Source organism: Diaporthe amygdali (assembly GCF_026229845.1).
Source record: "Diaporthe amygdali strain CAA958 chromosome Unknown NODE_20_length_815715_cov_65_842320, whole genome shotgun sequence".
NCBI lineage: Eukaryota > Fungi > Ascomycota > Sordariomycetes > Diaporthales > Diaporthaceae > Diaporthe > Diaporthe amygdali.
The window spans coordinates 18,788-37,223 of record NW_026517040.1 but is presented as its reverse complement, the minus strand read 5'-3'; the positions used below and the strand labels follow the sequence as shown (position 1 = coordinate 37,223).

Here is an 18,436-nt window from a genome sequence, read left to right as displayed (position 1 = left end):
CATAATCACGACATCTCATATGATATCCTGACAGACTGCTCCGAAATCGAAAAGCCAGTCTTCAAAGGACATACAGTAGTGATTGCGCACAATGTCAGGAGCCGGCTACGATGCTGTGGTAGATGTGGATGACGAGGTAAGCCGCCGACCTGGGACAACGCCGCGTGCCCACCCCTTCTAACGAAGCTATGCGCAGGGCGACCTCGGCCACACCGACCTCCAAGACGATCTCGAATTCCACAACTCCAACTTCTCAGAGTCGACACCTGCGGTCCGCAAGGCACCTGGCTCGTCGGGCCTGCCGCTGCCGGCGACGGCCTCGTCCTCGGGCAAGCGCTACCTCTGGTCGATACATTTCTACGCGCAGTTCTTTGACGTTGACACGTCCGCGGTCCTGCAGAGGTGCTGGGCGGCGCTTTTCCCGCGTGCCAACTTCCTCGACGTGCTTGAGGGGAACCCGGACCTCTACGGCCCGTTTTGGATAGCTACGACGGTGGTCTTCATCCTGTTCCTGGGCGGTACTATAAGTCAGTACCTCGCCACGACGGGACAAGAGCCATTTGTATATGATTTCAAGCTTCTTAGCGGTATGTTCCCACTGTCCCTCTACACAGACTTTAGGGAAAGTGTCCGTTTGCTGATGTTACGACGCGCACAGGCGCCGCCGGCCTCATATATGGCTACACTCTCTTCATCCCCATGGCGCTGTACCTTGCCCTGCGATACTTCGGATCCGAGTCCGCGAACCTTCTCGAGTGCTGGGCGCTCTATGGCTACTCCAACCTGATCTGGGTGCCAGTGGCCATGATCAGCTGGAGCCAGATCAGCATTCTCAACTGGGTGTTTGTCGGCGTCGGGTTCGGCCTGTCCGTGGCCTTCCTCCTGCGCAACCTGTACCCGGTCCTGAGCGCCACCGACAAGCAGACGAGCAAGGTCCTGCTGATCTTGGTCCTGGTTCTGCACCTGGCCCTGGCTGTCGCTATCAAGATGCTGTTCTTTGCGCACGGTAGCCTGATCCCCAATGAGCAGCCGGGTAGCGGTGTCGGAGGTGGTGATGAAGGGAAGGCTCCTGAACAGCCTCCGCCAACGTTCTAGGGCGGGAAAAGGCGACTTCGGATAAGCACATTACGCTCGGGCATGGAGCTGCGGGTTCGGGGGCGTTATGTTGTTAATGATTGCATGTACCATAGGCCGATTAGACGGCCGGTCTGTTTTGCTAGCCCGGGAAAGCATCTATCAAAGGGATATCCATTTTCACAGCAACAGGTCCAAGTAGCATTGCTGCCACACTGTCCGTCCAATGTCCGTCCCGATGTCTTCTCCCCGTATCCCCGTGTGCCGGAGTTCCACTGGGGTGTACCTCCGCCAGGACCTCTCCCATGCAACCGTATAAGCTCAGTTTCTGACATTACCTTTCCACCTCGCCCCCCTTCTCAGCCCAATCCAGCCAACTGCCGGGGTACTCGCCGACCTTGGACCAGCCAGCCTCCTTGGCCAGCCCCGCTGCCGCGCGGCTGCGCACGCCGGCCTTGCAGTAGAACACGACCTCCTCGTCCTTGCCCGGGCGCGGGTACCCGAAGCGGTCCTCGAACTCCTCCTCTGTGATGTGGAAGCTGTCGGGCTGCGAGGTGACGGGGATGTTGATCGCGCCCGGCACGTGGCCGGTCGACTTGAGCTCGCCTGGCTCTCGGACATCTGTGGGACAGGGCGGCGGCACTTGGGGTCAGCCAGGCGTGTTCATCTGCTTTTCACTCTTCTTGCTTTCTGCGTTTTGGGCCTATTTATAGAGGGGGAGGGGGAAGGAGGAGAGAGAGAGAGAGAGGGCGTGTTCTCGACCTGGAGGGGACGGGAAAGAGGGGGCTCGTGTATGTCGTACCGACTACTACCACGCTGGGTTTCGAGTCTCGCATGAGTTTCTGGATCTGTGTGTGCCGTAATCGGTAGCTTGTCAGCCTGTTCTGTCTGCCTGTCCATCTCGCTCGCCATCTCCAACGCTCTCCGCGAGTTTCTGTCCCCGTCCTGGCCCGGGGATGGCCAATGCGCGACCTACGTCTTCAAAGCTCCATATCTTGCTCTCGCCCGGCGTCTGCTGGGAGTATCTCCGGATGCCCGCGGGGAACGCTGCTGCAGCGTGCCGTGGCAGCGGGGCCGTCTGTCTGGCTGCTCGCGCCGTGATGCTGCGGAGGAGGGGTCTCGAGCTAGTCACGCCGGTCCGGTAGGCGCCCTGGCGCAAGGCGCTTGTAGCGGTCTGCAGTGTCCGCGTGGATACCATCTTTGCAGCTTCGTTCGAGCAGGTGCCGACACAAGTGAGGGGTCGGGGAGAGGTGCGTTGTTTGACCTGGGTAGGGCGTAGGTTTCGGCAGAAATTGAGCTTTCGGTAAAGCTCTTTGGAGGCGGCGGGCGGTTTCTGCTGATGTCACCCTCGGGCACAAGCTTCGCAAAGGTCAAGGAGACCAGGGGTTCAAGTAGTTTAGGATGGAAGGGGCCCTGGATCTTGTGCAGATCTATGCCGGCTGTTCTGCATCCCAACCCTTTGACAGCTCAAGTGTGACGGGTCGCGCCGCAATGATAAACTCTATATCGACCAATCGCCCATGAAACGGCGACCAAGCTTCTCGAGGGGGATTGGTCCAGATAGAGTTTAGAGATCAGATAAAGTTGCTGTCATCGTACCTTTCACAGTCGCAAGGGTACCGCCCATGTATCAATGTCAATGATTGTTATCATAAATGGATTTTTCCATCAGCAGTGCGTCATGAGCGGTCTGCCGATGTGAACGAGTGAAGTTTCTATCGCATTGCTCTGAAGCGACACTACACATCATGAAACCTAAGCCATCGATCCATTTCTCTCAAGCTCATCTGGAAGAATTATGTACAGTATTACAAGTAAGTATTAAGCTGTGTCGTAACACGTCTAAAACCATGCGGTCATGCTGATAGGTCCGTAATACCAGCCGACGTCCCATCGCGAGCAATGCACTGGCTCCTGGATTGCTCTGCGTTTTCTACCGCCTCACTCTACCACTTCCTGTCCTCAAAGGTCAAGGGACAATCGTCCTGGATTTGCTTAGCACACACTTTCCACAAGCTTGGGAGAGATAATTATTGGTGGGGGGGGGGGGGGGGGGCAGTCGTACCATGGGAAAGATGGTAGCAAACACCTTGATCTCCTCGGATTTTGGTGTTGGGTGGTGCTTCCAGTCCATCAGGAGTGATGCCTTGCCAATCATGAGGGCAAGGTTGAACATTGCGTAATGCTGTCCAAGGCAGTAGTGAGGACCAGTGCCGAAGACCAGCCAGTTCTTTGCGCCCTTCTCCTCGGCATCGCCCGTGTAATACCGCTCAGGGTTGAAGTCGTCGGGGTTCTCATACACTTCAGGATCCCGCAGAGAGAGGTATGTCGAAGGGATGACCATAGCGCCCTTGGGAACGGTGTAGTTTTCTGTGATGGGGAATGCCTTCTTCGCGAGGTAAGGCACCATAAGCACGGGAGGGCGGTACCGCAGCAGCTCACGGACAACAGCACGGGTGTACTTCATCGACTCGAGTTGGTCCAAGGTCAGGGGCGCGTGAATGTCACCGTTGCGGGTCTGGTAGTTTTCCTCTCTGATTCGGTCGAGCACGTCGGGCCGCTGGGCCATGATCTGAAACAGCCATGTAGCAGCGCTGCTGGTGGCATCCTGAGATGCGAAGAGGAAGGTAAAGACAGTTTGGGCAATCTCGTAGTCGGTGAAGTCTCGCAGCAAAGGAGTCGGCTTCTCGGTCTTCTCGCCCCTGGCTTCGGCCTCACGCCATCTGCGGGAGTCCACCATGCTCTTGATCCAACCGTCCATGATACACGAGACCTCGCCTCCGGCGGCCATGCGGATCTTGCTCTTGGCAGCTGCCTTTGAAAATTCTGCCAGGACCATGTCTGCAGCCTTCTTTCCGTACCAGGTCTTGCTGAAGGGGATGATGAAGGGGAAATTGACCAATTCCAAGGCTTCAGTGATCAGGTAGTAGTCGTCCGCAATCCTCTTGACACCCTCATCAGAGATGTAGTGGCCGCAGAATGTTCGCAGGGACACAGCTGTAATGATCTCTCGGAACTCGGACATCCAAGGCACGGGTTTGCCGCCAGCGTCCTTGGTGATCTTGACGAATCTCTTGAAATAGCGGTTGTACACATCCTCTTGCCCGGGCAGGTAGCATTCAAGAGCCTGGCGCGTAAACAGCCCATTGAGGCCCTTCCGAAAGTCGACGTGGGGCTTGCCGTCCAGGAACACCCAGTTGTCGGCTCCCAGGAGCTTGGGCGCGACATCGACGACGCAAGGCTTGACGAAGGTCGGTGAGTTGAAGACTTTGCGGGACATGTCGCGAGTCGAAGCAATGATGACGAACCTGTTACAAGAACCGTTAGCCCCTTTGAAATTCTTGACGAGTCTAGATACTTGGAACTCACTTGTGGAAAATAGAAACACAGCTAAGATCGCCGCTCAGCCATTTCCCATAGTACTCGGAGAACTTGGGGTTCATGGACTGCAAAAAGGGACCAATGAAGGGCGCTTTCCATGATGGGCCCACGATTGAGCCCTTCTGGCGGAGGTAACTGACTGCAGATGTGGCAATTAGCTGTTGGGCTCTATTTGGAGGTCTGCTCGTTTCTGGCCAAACAACCGTTCCCCTCCCCCCATCTTATTTCTTTCTTTCTTTTATTTTCATCTTCCATTCTCTGTCCTTAACGTGAATTCTTGGCAAAACATACTTTGATCATAAGCCACTGCGAGAGCCACACAAGTCCACAGGACGGTCCACAGGCTGGCGTGAGAGATGGCGTCGACAACATATTCGAGCTGAAGTGGTATGTTGACGTTGCCGTTTAGTGGACTCGCCAGAGGCGAGGTGAAGCTGGTAGAGTTGGTGTCCATGCCGGGCAACCCAGGTCACTGCAAGGGACGCAATGCGGAGAAGCTGCGCCTTTCCGGATTGGAGAATTGCCTTTTTTGCGTCTGTCCAACAAACAACAAAGGCAGACAACACAGAGCAAAAAAAGGTTGAAGCTCGGGGCTCCCAAGCAAGCTCTCGTTGGTCGCGAGGGGCAAGCAAAAAAATGGTCGCGAAGCTTGCAGGTCGGTTCTCCGAGCCGTTTCCTCTTTTGAAGGCACTGCCTCTGGAATGTTGGGAGGCCTTCGAGGTGTTGGGTCGGCTACAGCGCGATGGGGGGCGGTAGAGGAGAGAAAATACAGAGGGAGGTTGCAGTCGCCAGATCGACCTGGGCAGCCTCTGTAATTAATAATAATGACCAGATTCCAAAGCAGGGCAAGGCTGGGTACGGCCAGGGTAGACAGGAGCGAGGAAGGGTCGTTTTGCTGGGTCTTCTGGAGATAAAAAGTGCGGGAACAGGAGATTGCACTACCAATGGGATTTCCCACCGTCGGATGCGACAATTGCGATTCAACAGTGCAGGTGCAGGGGTCTTTGCCCGGCTAGCGCGTGCCAGGTCTGCTTCTTGTTGCTTCTTACTTCTTAGTCGTGTCTCTTTTGAGCAGTATGGGCGTGCGTGCAGAGTCAAGAGGCGGACGAGACTGACCGACTGACTGACAGGCCGATTGACTAAGGGAGCTGATCTCTGACCTAAGCTTCATGTTCCTCCTACCTGGGTGCCTGGGTAGAGTACATGCAGTACAGTCAGTACATTGCAGCATCACGGGCCCTGCTACGCTGCCTGGGCTACCCTATCCGTCCGATGATGAGCACGGCAGGGCACTTGGGTTCCGTGCCTGGCACGACCTGGGTACCAAGGTGATATCCATGATCAACCGGTCTCGGTGGGGAGCTATGGCCAATGGCAGCTGCCAATTCCCCCTCCCCCCCAGTAAGCATACGCGGGAAAGCCCAGATCCGCATCAGCTGAGGGCCCTCGTTGTCCGTCTCACCTCACAGACGATGTGCAGGATGTGATAGGCTGTCCTACTTTTTTTTTTTTCCCGCACGAGGTGGAGGATCTCCGGGGCTTTAGGACCGATGAGGACTGCCCGGGTTTAATTGTCACTGTCTAACTGTCAGGCTGTCTTACTGCCCGTCTCCCCAAACTGCAATTGATCGTCTATCAAATCAATCACATCACGCACACCTCCACACACCCTATCACAATTTGGGTTAATTACACATTGTAGGAACCCTCTCGGTCCACTGGTCTCTCCGCGCTGCCACACGCATGTTGTGATCCGCCTCACTGTACTGTAGTGACGGGATACTGTACCTCCCCCCATGCCCGTCCGTACACCTGCAACTGCTGCTGTGCCGTAGCGATGCGTCGGATTCCCAAGGCCGTCAGGGGCAGCAATTGACGTAATTTGTGGTGTGGCCCCGCTCAATACAACCCTCGTCACACATGCTGGGCATTTGGCTGCGTATATATGTGTCTGGCGACGACACATCGTATGGTTGGGCATCCCACGATCCTCTAGTCTGGGCGATGTGGTTACATGCTGGGCTGAGGTGTGGATCCCCACTCGTTCTCGAAAGTCGAGGAAGCTCGCAGCTCGTTCGCCGGTGTTGCCCTTCTGGCCCAGCAGTCTGGGACCTTCTGGGACGCCCCTGGATACGGCGCAACGATACCTAGGAATCTTGAATACGCCGCTAATCTATTGGTCAATCTCACCTTCGACATCCGGATACGAGTACGAATAAGGCCGTTTGCAATCATAACGTCCCCAGAAACATCGCCAAAAACTACACTGAGCTCGCGACATCGCGACGCGAGACATACATGCAATATGATCTCAGCCGACGGCCGACCTGTCTCTCCAATAGGATTCGTCAGCATCTGAACTAGTGGACTAGGCTATACGCAAACGAGCAGTCCAATACGATTTCCGCAGCTCCCGTACGATGCTGGTCGGTTCCTACGGCGCCTTCCACTCGGCCATCACATGCGCCGACTCTCCGCCTCTGTGTCGATTCCAACAATGGTCCGAACCCGTCCTCCCTCCGACATAGGCATTCCGAATACTCGGGCAGACTTGTCCGACACCCCGTCACCCCGTCACCACGCTGCACACTATCGAGAGACTGTCGTTGAGCCTCATTATACCATGCACCCCGTGTTTCCAACCACAAGCTTATGAGCTTAATCTCAGAGTGCCCCGTAGAGACTGGTCGAATCCTTTTTATATATTTGGTCGTAGAAATGGAGGCAAGACAGTGGCCGGTCCAACCCGTCTGCAAATTTTGATCGTAAGCCTTGACAGGACTTTGAGATCCTTCTGCCTGCTCGATCATGCGCCGCGTCTACTTCCCCTCCAGCCCTGAGCTCGGCATGTGCTTGTCCCATCAGCAGCACCATCAGCACTCGTGCCTCGAACCGTGAGCAGCCGGAAGACGATACACTCCGGCGCTAGGGAAACGTGCTGACTGATTCATCATATCAAAAAAAAAATCTCTACTTTGATCACACGTGTCTCAAGCGTTGAGCTTAATTGAAGTCGAGCCGATGGCAGGCAGAGAGTCAGACTCCTCTACGTCATTGAACCCAATATACATGACGCTGTGTGTACTGACTTGGTGACCCGGAACCGGCGAGAGGGCCATCCTCGTCAAAGAGGCGAGTTGCTCCGACGGTAAAGAGGGCAGTCCAAGTAAGGGCAGAACCCGCCTGCCTGGGATGTTTTCGCAAGCACACTAGAGTCGAGCATGGCGGTGCCGTAAGCGGTCCTCGGGCTATTCAGAAGGTCCGAGATAGCGCAGATGCCATGAGAAGGATGTTCTGCTTGATGACTGTTTCGCTGTTGATGCCGGCTCTGCATCGTCACGAAAGCATGGACAACACATACCTGAGAGGTCAATACAAAACAGTGGCCCCTTCTCTTGGAAATGTCAGAGACCTCAACGAGCACGTTAGCAAACAAATAGCTTCGATACGACGGTCTTATGGGCAAATTTACAGCTTTCAATGGAGGTGTCATCACAGAGCTTTGGTAAATCGTCACAATTGCAACACATGATTTTCTCAAGGGTGTGTAGGACTGTTGAAGTCATCGCTGAGTCCGATCACCAGGAAAGAATTGACAATGATGTACTTCACTCTCCGTTCAATTTCTGTTAGTTGATTGTATTGCCTCCCCATTTATTGTTGCAGACGAGGAAGAAGCCATTTCATGTTTCAAAGCAGATGAATGAATACATTTCCACGTTGAATCGTGGCGTTAATCCCGAAGTTTTAGTCTTGTCCTGCAGGAGACCTCGTCTATAGAATCAGACTACAATTCCAGTATCATATGAGTATCTTTTGCACCGCAGTCTGCGCAAAGGACTCTCTACCACTTAGACTGAGAGCTTTGAAGAGAACAACTGGTATAGGCTAACTAGTTCCGCGCGAGTTCTTGGACCTCAACAATACACAGCCTGGAGCGATGTCTAGGTAGCAGCCCGATAGATGTTCTGGTATACTGGTTAACAGATATGAAAGCTGGGCACATCTGTGTCGCTCCCGCATTACTTCAGCTCGGAACTGCTCATCCCATTGCATGCAACTCTATATCAGAGTGCGATGCTTTGGCATCAGCAAATTTACCCTGGGCATTAACATACAATTGCTCAATGGTAACGCGACACCACTTCCTTGATAATGAGGCACTGTTCAGTCCTTCTTTCAATCCACTACGGCAATAGCAACTCATGAACGGAAGACGTAACAGACGTCTAAATTTATCGAAGCGGTGCTCCAACGAGACCCGCTCGGCAATAGGACAATGATTCACGACGAAGCTAAACCATGGGGGGACAGAAAATATAATACTAGGTCATGGACAGCATCGATTTCAGTCGAGAATCCATCGATTCGCATACTCAAAGCTACCGTTTGCAATGCTCCCCTAGAAAGTGTCGTCCGAGATATTTGCATTCATCTTGACGATTGTTGGGCTGTATTCAGACGAATCCTCAGGTTCCATCCCGGCCGTCAGGAGGATGTCATCGACAATCCGCTTGCTTGCCTCTCGAGCTACACAAGCAGTTAGCGAATTCTGGGCTACTGCCGGCGAAGGCTATGATGACGTACCTGGTGTTTGCAGAAGCTTCGAAGGGGGCAGCGCGAACTGGATCGTCTTGGGTGGACTCATCCCACCATAGAGGCCGTCCTCATCCTCATCACTCTCCCACGTGATCTCGTCCGTCTGCCTACCTCTCTTCCCCTCATCTGCGTAGACATCCTTTGTTTTCTTTGCAGTCGCGGGTGTCTGAACGCTGACGCCGGGAGTTCGCGGTGCACCAGACGCACCACTAGGACGTCTGCCGCGCCCGCCGCCGTACTTCACCGGTGACATGAACGCGGCGCTGCGGAGTGTCGGGATGGCCATCTCGGGAGAGGACTGTGGAGAGTCATCCTGCCATGCTGGCTGCTTGCCCTTGTCTCTCTCCTGAAGCTGAAGCTTCTCCGTGACCTTCCATTTGATGGGCGAGACACCTGTGGGCTTGTGTGGAGTTGCTTGGATACGGTAGTTCTTGTCCAGGACCCGGTGAAGTAGAGGATCCTTGTTCTTGTGCGCGGTGGAAAAAATGTCATCATCTCGTAATCCCTCGTCGGCGCCCAATGAAGATCTTGGGGTCATGGACATGTCAGGCAGTCTGGTGGTGTGTTGATGAGGTACGATATCGGTATCAGAGTCGTCACCTGAGGCCTGAGTATCGACACCCTTCATTTCGCGCTTCAGCTCTTCATAAGGAGAGCCAAGCTTGGCGAACTGTGGCCGGGGCTTGTTCGCCGGTGCGCGAGGCGTGCTCCCAGTAAGATCTCCGTCTCCGCCATCCAGCAGTGAGTCATCCGGTGCTTGGTAGGAGACATCCTGATGGGATTCTGCTCCCTCCGGACGTGGCGTATAGTCCGCTGATGTCTCATCATTCTCAGTCGTCTCATCATGGGCCGTTGTGTCCTCATCGGCCGCTAGTTCCTCGTAGCCTGACAACGATACGTTTGCCGATGCCTCGAAAAATTGCTTCCAGAACTTTGACGCCTCCCAAACAGCCTTTGAGTGCTCTCCATACTGCTCCACAAGAGGCAGGATGCTCGTCGTAACAATGCGATGTGCTCTGCTGAAATTCGAGTCGATCTCTGCGCCATGTCAGTGCCCTGAGTGATCTGGATGCGTATGAGGTGATAAGTACCTTGCAGGGTGAGCGTGATGGATTGCTCAAGCCTTTCTAGCTCTTCTGTGAGAGTCAGATTTCTTGCTGCTGAAGAACCTGCCCGAGACATCTTGATTTCGCTATGTACTTGACGTGCTTCAAGATTGGGTCGAAATCGCGTCTGACGTTCAACTGGACGCGTTGCGGGGCAGAACGTTGATGCTTGGTGTGTGGGGTGTCGCTTTGCAGGGGTCGCTCCAGGAGCATGCATGGAGTGACGCAGGTACCGCTAAAGTATCCTCGTACTGGTCCTCTCAGCCCGAGAATAGCCTTCACATTCAGCTCGAACAGGTCTCTCCGCTTCAGCTTTCTCATGCCAATTCATTATCTTCATAGTAATACAGGGTATATCCAGCATGCAAGCACTTCTTATCCCCAATGCAGTCGCTTTTCCTTTATGGGCAGGAGTGTAAATCGCGCCCTCGATACAGGCCGAATGGCCCTCCATTTACCGGTCACCATCTTCAGAAATTTCCGTCCCTCAGGCGATGCGCCGGCCTTGAAGTCTTCACCCGCCTCGGCGTCCACGTCCCCTCCCACGGCCTCGACCTCGCTTCCTTCCCCTTCCTGGTCCACCTCTTGTGGACCTGGCCGCTGGAGCTTCTTGTTCCTGCTGCTCCTCCTCCTCCGTCTCCTGCTCCGCCTCCTGCTCCTCCTGTTCTTCTTCTTGCTCCTCCTCACTCTCGTTATCGTCATCCTCCTCTGCCGCCTCCTCCTCTTCAGGGGACTCTTCATCTCCATCTCCGCCCTCGCCCTCGTTAGCCTCTGCTTCCTTGTCTTCCTCAGTCTTGGCCTTGGCCTTCGAAGCTGCCCGTTTCGAGCTGCGTGTACTCCGTGCGCTCCGCGCCGACTTCACTGCCGGACTAGACTGAGCCTCTTCAGCATCTCCATCGTTCTCGGCTTCCGAGTCCTCAACTGTGCTAGAGCGAGTTTTGGGCCCTTCGCCGGCACCACCGCGCTTGCGCTTCCTCGTTGAGGCAGGAGACTTTTCTGCAGTCGAAGGTGACGATGGCGCCTCGCTTGGGTCTGCCAGTGCTCGTTGCATAATGAGGTCTCCGTAGTCTTCCCACGGCAGATCGAAGTCTTTGAATCGATCGTCGAAATGAGGGTCCTCCACTAAGTCCATGGTATTCTCTCGCTCATCTATTAGGGGCATGTTGTAGAACTCGTTAAGCTTCTTCCAAATTCCTGGTATGCGGATGTGGGTGTAAACAGCGGGGTCGTAGCCATTGGTTCGAAGATGCTCGGATATAGCGAGCATTCGGAAATGTTTGTGCATTCCTAATTGCGAAGATGTTAGCAGCGGTCCAACAGCTCATTGCTTTGGACGGAGGCATCGACAGCGCACCTGCTGGCTTCCAACGCACCACTGCCTTGAATAGCATGGAGACCTGGTCATCTGTCCACGGTGAAGCTAGATCGACAGTATGAGCTACATTCGTGGTAGCTGCAGTCGGGGTATCTGCGGCTTGTGGGGTGTCGACTTCCATCGCGTCGTCGTTGCTCACGGGCGTGGCCGTGGTCGACGCGCGAGCCTTCTTTTTGGGAGGCATCGTGCTTGTTAGGCGTCTGAGAAGCTGTCGCACTAATAGTATAGACTGTTTCGATTCGACTGAGACTAGAGAAGACACAGTTTGGGCAGCAATTGACCACTCAGCGGGAGTAGGAACTTGAGCAGGCGTGATGCGATGTTCACGCCGTTGCATAAATCCAAATCCATCTAGCTACCTGCAGCAGAAGCTCTCTGGGCACACACATCTGGGCTGGCGGTACATCGGCAGTACGTTGAGCGATAAAGAAACGTGCGATAAGGGGTAGGGTTAAGTTCACCCCGACGCGTTCCAGGAGTTCAGAGTGCCCAGCATGCATACACACCCAGTAAGATACTCGAGTACCGTAGGTAAATCAATTTCTCTGAAGGCCTGCATGCAGTAGTTATGACTGCTCTACGACGGCGCTTGACTCTCACACTCCATAAAACCAGCTCCAAGGCATGAAGCTGCTGAAATATGGCTTCATTTGCAACGGAGGATGAGAGCGTCGCCGACCTGTTCATCCAGCCGGACTTCTGGAAGTCGTCTATGCTGTTAGACTCACCCACGCCCATTGCTAAGGACTTTTTTGATCTATCTGACACAAGTGAGTGAGTGAGCGGGTTTCGCGATCGGCACGAAGTCTAATCAGTCCTTAGGAAAAATCGAGCCCGTCGTGAACGGTGCACTGGGCGTTCCAAATGATGGTTATTTTAAGCTCCCTCCAGATCTCAACACTGGATTCAGCCCAGAGCAGCAATCGGCTGAACCGCCAGCAAACAACGATAATGAGGCTTTGAGTAGCCCCGCCCCCGAATCTGAGGTGGACCCGTGGCTGTTCCAGCAAGCTACGCCAAAGACTGCGAATCTTAAAACATGGGATAGCTTTGATGTCCCTGAAGCTGGTCTAAAGTCGAGAGGATTCATCACAGAAGCTGGAACAGGAGCATACGATCTTTTCCTGGCCTCGAAGGAGAACCCGTGTGGTGTCCCATCTCACGACTCTTATGAGACGCTGGAGCCTCACAGTTATTCTGCCTGTCTTCTTGCCATGTCACTTGGCCGCGACTCGGTCTTATTCTCATGGGACACAGTGAAGAAGGCCTTTCAGCCTTCGCTTAGTTTGACCAAAGTACCCGGATACTCCGGAGAGTCGCTCATTGCCATGCTGCCGCTTTGCAATTCTTGTGGTCAAGCCTATCGGCGTCTGCGCTCATTCATAGACAGGACATACTCTTCGAGTGCAAGTCCGCCCCGCGTCGCGCTTGCCAACGCCCTGGATAGTTTGCTACTCGTCATCCAAGATGAGCTTGGACGTCGTGGTCTGAGGACTATCTCGATTCTCCAGCTGCAGTCACTTGTTCGCCCAGTCTATCGCCTTCTCTCATATTTCCACAGACTTGTTATGAAGATTAAAAGATCGACGAGTGACGCGGATCTAGTCTCTCTCATCTACAATGAAGCACAGTCAGCTGAAATGAGCGAACCAGTCCTCAGGGACACTATGGGTCAAATTCTTCGAATCGTCTCGACGCCATGGACTGAATTCGTTGGGGAATGGATTGGCTTGAAACCGGAAGAGGGCATGCGTATCAGTAAAAATGGCCCAGGGAAAGGCTTCGTCAAGGTTGAGAACAGTGTGTGGATAGACGACCAAGGCTTTGAGCTGGAAGAACCGGATTACTTCTTGGACTTGGACAACATGCCTAGTTTTGTCCCTGACGATGTTGCTCAGGCAATATTCGAGACCGGGCGAAACCTTCGCTTTTTACAAGAGAATCATCCGAAGCACCCAATGGCGTCCACCGATATCGTTGGCTCGGCTAATATACCGAGACTCGAATGGCAATACGATTGGGAGTCCATCACAAGGGTTGAGCAGAAGGCGCTTGAGTATCAACGTGCTGTACTGGAGATGCTCCAGCAGAGGCGGGATGACCGTGAAGACATTGATCAACATTCATGCAATGATGCCATGGTAGAAGACAACAGACTGCTCCAAGTCTTTGGCAAAGACGAGCAAGACCTTCAACGAACAGTACTAGACTCGATTGCGAACCTAGATCGACCGATCGAGAAGAAGGAGACATGGAATCAATTGTCCAGAATTCTCAGAGAGCATCTCTTCGACAGCCAAATGAAACAGGAGTCAGCTGACGCCGAGTTCAGCCCTCACTGGTCATTATTGCCATTGCTATCCTTCGGCCCTCCGGTATACGCTCAGGCTCGACTTATCAACCGCGAGTGCCTCCGGTTGTTGTTTAGTGAGCACAGCCTACGCGAGCACCTCGGACTCCAGAGAGCGTTCCAACTCCTTGGCAACGGCATGTTCTCGAGCCGCCTGGCAAATGCGCTGTTCAATCCTGATATGGACACGACTGAGAGGCGATCAGGTGTTTCCAGATCTGGCATTACCATGGGTTTGCGCTTGTCGAGTCGTGACAACTGGCCACCAGCGAGTTCAGAGCTGCGACTTGCGCTCATGGGAGTGCTTACAGAGAGCTACCAGCAAGAGAGCGGCGCCGACAGGCGTAAGCCCCCGTCATCCACTGAGCATCACGACGGGTTGCCGGGAGACCTCAGTTTTGCAATTCGGGATCTGTCGACTGAAGAAATGGAAAGATGCATGGACCAGGGATCTCTTGAGGCTCTCGACTTTCTGCGGATGTCCTACAAGCCTCCACAAGCGCTGGTACCAGTCATCACGCCCGCGTCACTTCTAAAGTATGATCGAATTTTCAAGCTCATGCTTCGCGTTCTGCGCATGCTCTTTGTGGTGGACCAGCTTTTCCGTGATACAATTTTAAGACAATCACACTGGGCCAACCTTGACGATGCGTGTATACGTTTCCGTGTGGAAGCTCACCATTTCGTCACCAATGTTGCTCGCTACTTCTTCGACACAGGCATCGACCGACCGTGGCATCGTTTTCAGACGTGGCTCGGCAAGATTGAGAAGGGGCTTCAGGACAGCGGCCTTGTCCAGAGCTCGACAATCGTGAGTCCAAGGCGGCTAGGGGAGGAGCACGAGCGGACTCTCGATGACATCGCGCAGGCGTTGCTTCTGAGGAAGCGGCAGCAGCCAGTTCTCAAGTTACTGGAAGAGATTTTTACGCAAATCCTACGCTTCGCCAAACATTCTCGGCTGCGCACACCCAGTGACCACGACTCGGAGGAAATTAGAAAGTTGTACAAGGCCTTCCGTGAGAAGATCGAGGTCTTCATCACTGTTTGTAGGGGACTGGGCGAGAAGGCCGGGTCAAAGAACGATAAAGACAATGGTGGACGCTCGGAGAATCCACTTGCAATTCTCGTGCTCCTGTTGGATATGTCGAACTACTATACGAAGCGCTAGGCTTAGCATAGCTCGAATGGAGATCTTGACTTCATACACTCAGTAGCCTCTAATACGAGTCCAGCAGCCTCTCTGTGCCTTTAGCAGATACGACTTTATACGACCTCATCGTTTTGCCTGCAACCTCCTAGGTTCCTAGGTGTTTAGTTATACCACACACCACGAGATACCGATACGGCCCATTGCAACGCAGCAGCTTTCGGGTTTGCTGGGCGAAAGGGACCCGAATCCAAACTTGATACAAAGAGCTTCAGATATCCCTCTTCAGCATAACATGTGATTCGCCTCATCGACTGAAATAAGGCCAAGACATTGCAACACAAGTTCGAGGCTTACAAGCTGCAGATACCCCAGACCTTGCCGTGTACCTGCACTACGTTGGCCTGTATCATTGCTGTGGATATCCTCCCTGGCCTAGAAGCACAAATTACATGGTCGCATTGCGGGAGAAGCTCTTGTAGGTCTGTTTGACTCCTTGTCTATAAAACTCCCAGGTTCCCGTGCTAGCGTACAGGATCCCTGTGGCATGTAGACTCACGAGCTACGAACTATGTACAATGTCTACTGTAATATCGATGCTAGATTGTCGCTCCTGGCATCACGGGTTACTGTAAATGGCATAAGTGTACACATTGTTTGTTTCGAAGTGTACATCGGCAACCTAGCGGTCACAATGCCCAGGCGAGAAGCTCACGAACAGCTTGACCGCACGGTTGATTTACCCTCATCAATGACATGGATTCGATATCGGTCTCGGTGACCTGGCCACGACACAAGCGAGCCCAAGCAGGAGCAGACGTGGCGAGTATTGGAGACAGGCTGTCAAAACATACACACGTAGATACACACTGTCCAGAGCCCGACCCCTGACAGGCCTGCCATGTATGCGAGTCTCCTGACGATCGTCAGATGCGAGCTCAACCCGGGTGGCTTTTTATTACGAAGTGTTTTCAGCGCTTAGCGGGTTGTATTTTCTCATTGGCAGATAGGACCGCTGCACGAGCAGCGCAAGCGGCCACGCAGCCACGCAACGTGCAGAGCCCTCGACGAGGCCGGGTGGACCTTCTTGAAAGGCATGTTGGCTCAGTCAACCTTGAGGTTGTTCGAGACCCTGCAGATCTGCTCCTATGTCGTGCACTCCGCGTTTTGATAGGAAACACCGCTTTTGAGCAGCCAGTAAGGTGCACGCGGTACCGAGGTAAATAATCTCTCAAGCTCTCAGGGATTTGAAACGCGCAAAGACAATACCAGACACACCGACAGACACACGATCAGGTCAGAGGACAACAATAACAACAAGCACAGTCCAAAACGCGTGACGCGTTCTGGCGATCCCACGGTACGCGGCAAAATGCGGCTTCGGTTCTTTCTATCCTTCCTTGGGCCCACCTTTACTTCTACAGCACTACCCAGCCCGTCCTCGCGACATCCGTAGGTAGCTTTGCACAGAAGTCTCTTCCGTAGCGGTCACGATGGGTGCATCTCCGGCGGCGCACCGAGGCTCGAAGGCACCATGTGCTGGACGTGCATGAACTCGCTGTCTCGCCCCACTGGCCTGTTCGTGGCCCCTGGTGAGGGCCTCGTCCACTCTGTGCACACTGCGCAGGACAAAGACACTGTACCTGCTCACGAAGTAACTCCTGCGAGATCGGTGGGGCGCATTTGGGTACATAGCCGGGGAGAGGACCACACCGCCCGTTGAGCTTGAATGATGCCTGCGCGTGTCAGGGGGAAAGGTCAAGGGTAGCTTGGGAAGGGTCCTGCAAGCCCGCAGGCGGGAATCTCCATTGTTTCGACGTGGTCACCAGTTTTTAACCTCATGGAACCAACGGTGGGCGCATGTACAGTACTGCGCAGAAGGGGTCCAGCCACAGAATGGGTATGGTCCGCTCCCCTTTTTGTGTGGTTTCTCAGATTCGAAAGATGCGGCGGAGTTGCTGCGTATGATCTCGTCCCACGACTGCCGGGCCCCAGAATTTATTGCTTGTCTTCACGTCAGACGCGAGATCTGGCGGGACTTACAAAGCTCAGTACGCTGTAGGGTGGAATCCAAAGCTTCCCCAAGAGGTGTTTCCGCCGCGCACCAGTGAGTGGTTGGGCACCGGGAGAGAAGGATGCTGCAATGAAGCCCGACCCTAAACAGACCATACAGACACAGTCGAGATGACAGGACCTTTTGCCTAGCGCCATGTTATTAACATGCGTTGGTTGAGAATGACCTTTCTCGGCCAAATTCCAGCCGACTCTTGTCATGCAGACGCTGCCAATGGTGGTGGTTGACTCGCTTGTCAGGTTCGGATATAGAAGGATGTTGAGCTCGCTCCTGAGATAATCACGGGCAACAATCCATGAGAGCTCGCGTGTTCCGTTCAAACCCGCGAGATATCGTACGCCCGCCCTACGAACTTCGGTCCTTTTTTTGAGCTCTGCACAGTGAAGTGACGTAACACACGAGATTGCTCGGGACATACGATGCAGAGGCGAGGCACAGCGGCCTCATCGTCCTGTCCATTATTCAGACATCTGTAACCGGGCCGTAGCACTGACTTATGGTGGGCCCGGATATCGTCCGAGAGATGGGCGTGCAGCGACTCAAACACCACACTGTCAAGTCGGGCCTGCTGACAAGTCAAGTCGTCTTGCTGGCTTGCGGCTCCGGAAATGCTTTCCTCACTTCCGTCGTCCTTCATCAGGAGGCCGGCGACAGTGTGCGGGTGATGCGCTGGGAACTTGGAAACCAATGACTCGTGGTATCGTGAGAATCGCCAGGCTGCGGAAGTCGCTGGACGATCCGTCTGATTATGGCTGGTCAACGCCAAGACATTTCTATTTCGATTGCTGTGAGCTCGACGAAAGCCTGGAAGTCGCTGTATTCCGAGTCGTTCTGCTGAAATGTGCTCATCGTGCCTCGTCACTCGCCATTTCGCCCAGAACCCCTTGAATCTCGGGATGGTCGCCTGCGCTCTTTCGTAATTATGTCGCATGCAAATCGATGCAGAATACAGAATTGTTGACTCGAGGAAGAGCTTTCTCCATGTATCTGGTACATACACATTGGTCGCCCTGCTTGCTGTGACGAGGCGTGGTAAGATGCGCACGGCATCACAACGTAATGTGTGGACGGCGTGGGGTTCCGTCCATGCCACGAGGCTTTGCTTCCTGTCTGTATCCATTCTTCATGCATCTGGAGCAGCAGTATTCCATATCACACCGCAGCAGATTCTTGACCAGAGTGGCTGGCCTCAAAGGGACAGCATGCCAACTGGCCTCAAAAATTAGGATTGGTAGTGGTCTCCCACCTCCCGATCTTTCATGATAGCCTCAATAGTAGTCGCTCTGAGCACTTGCTTGAACAAAACAACTCTCCTGGCCGTGCAGGAACA

The 18,436-nt window shown here is 53.9% G+C and overlaps 4 protein-coding genes across 4 annotated transcripts; 2 read left to right on the top strand and 2 right to left on the bottom strand.

The window, feature by feature from the left end:
- Positions 1-91: 91 nt before the first annotated feature.
- Positions 92-1,095, top strand: J7T55_012545 (uncharacterized protein; the record flags this gene model as incomplete). The annotated part of the gene is made up of 3 exons (XM_053145185.1): positions 92-136; positions 197-587; positions 659-1,095. The coding sequence occupies 3 exons, from the start codon at positions 92-94 to the stop codon at positions 1,093-1,095; spliced, it is 873 nt and encodes a 290-aa protein (XP_052991939.1).
- Positions 1,096-1,408: 313 nt separating this feature from the next.
- J7T55_012544 (Cytochrome P450) lies at positions 1,409-4,909 on the bottom strand (the record flags this gene model as incomplete). The annotated part of the gene is made up of 6 exons (XM_053145184.1): positions 1,409-1,695; positions 1,877-1,922; positions 2,051-2,407; positions 3,140-4,382; positions 4,444-4,594; positions 4,747-4,909. The coding sequence occupies 6 exons, from the start codon at positions 4,907-4,909 to the stop codon at positions 1,409-1,411; spliced, it is 2,247 nt and encodes a 748-aa protein (XP_052991938.1).
- A 3,948-nt stretch (positions 4,910-8,857) lies between these two features.
- On the bottom strand, positions 8,858-11,719 carry J7T55_012543 (uncharacterized protein; the record flags this gene model as incomplete). The annotated part of the gene is made up of 4 exons (XM_053145183.1): positions 8,858-8,985; positions 9,043-10,092; positions 10,695-11,447; positions 11,515-11,719. 4 exons carry the CDS (start codon positions 11,717-11,719, stop codon positions 8,858-8,860), a joined length of 2,136 nt encoding a protein of 711 aa, XP_052991937.1.
- Positions 11,720-12,175: 456 nt separating this feature from the next.
- J7T55_012542 (uncharacterized protein) lies at positions 12,176-15,053 on the top strand (the record flags this gene model as incomplete). The annotated part of the gene is made up of 2 exons (XM_053145182.1): positions 12,176-12,305; positions 12,358-15,053. 2 exons carry the CDS (start codon positions 12,176-12,178, stop codon positions 15,051-15,053), a joined length of 2,826 nt encoding a protein of 941 aa, XP_052991936.1.
- Between the last annotated feature and the right edge of the window lie 3,383 nt (positions 15,054-18,436).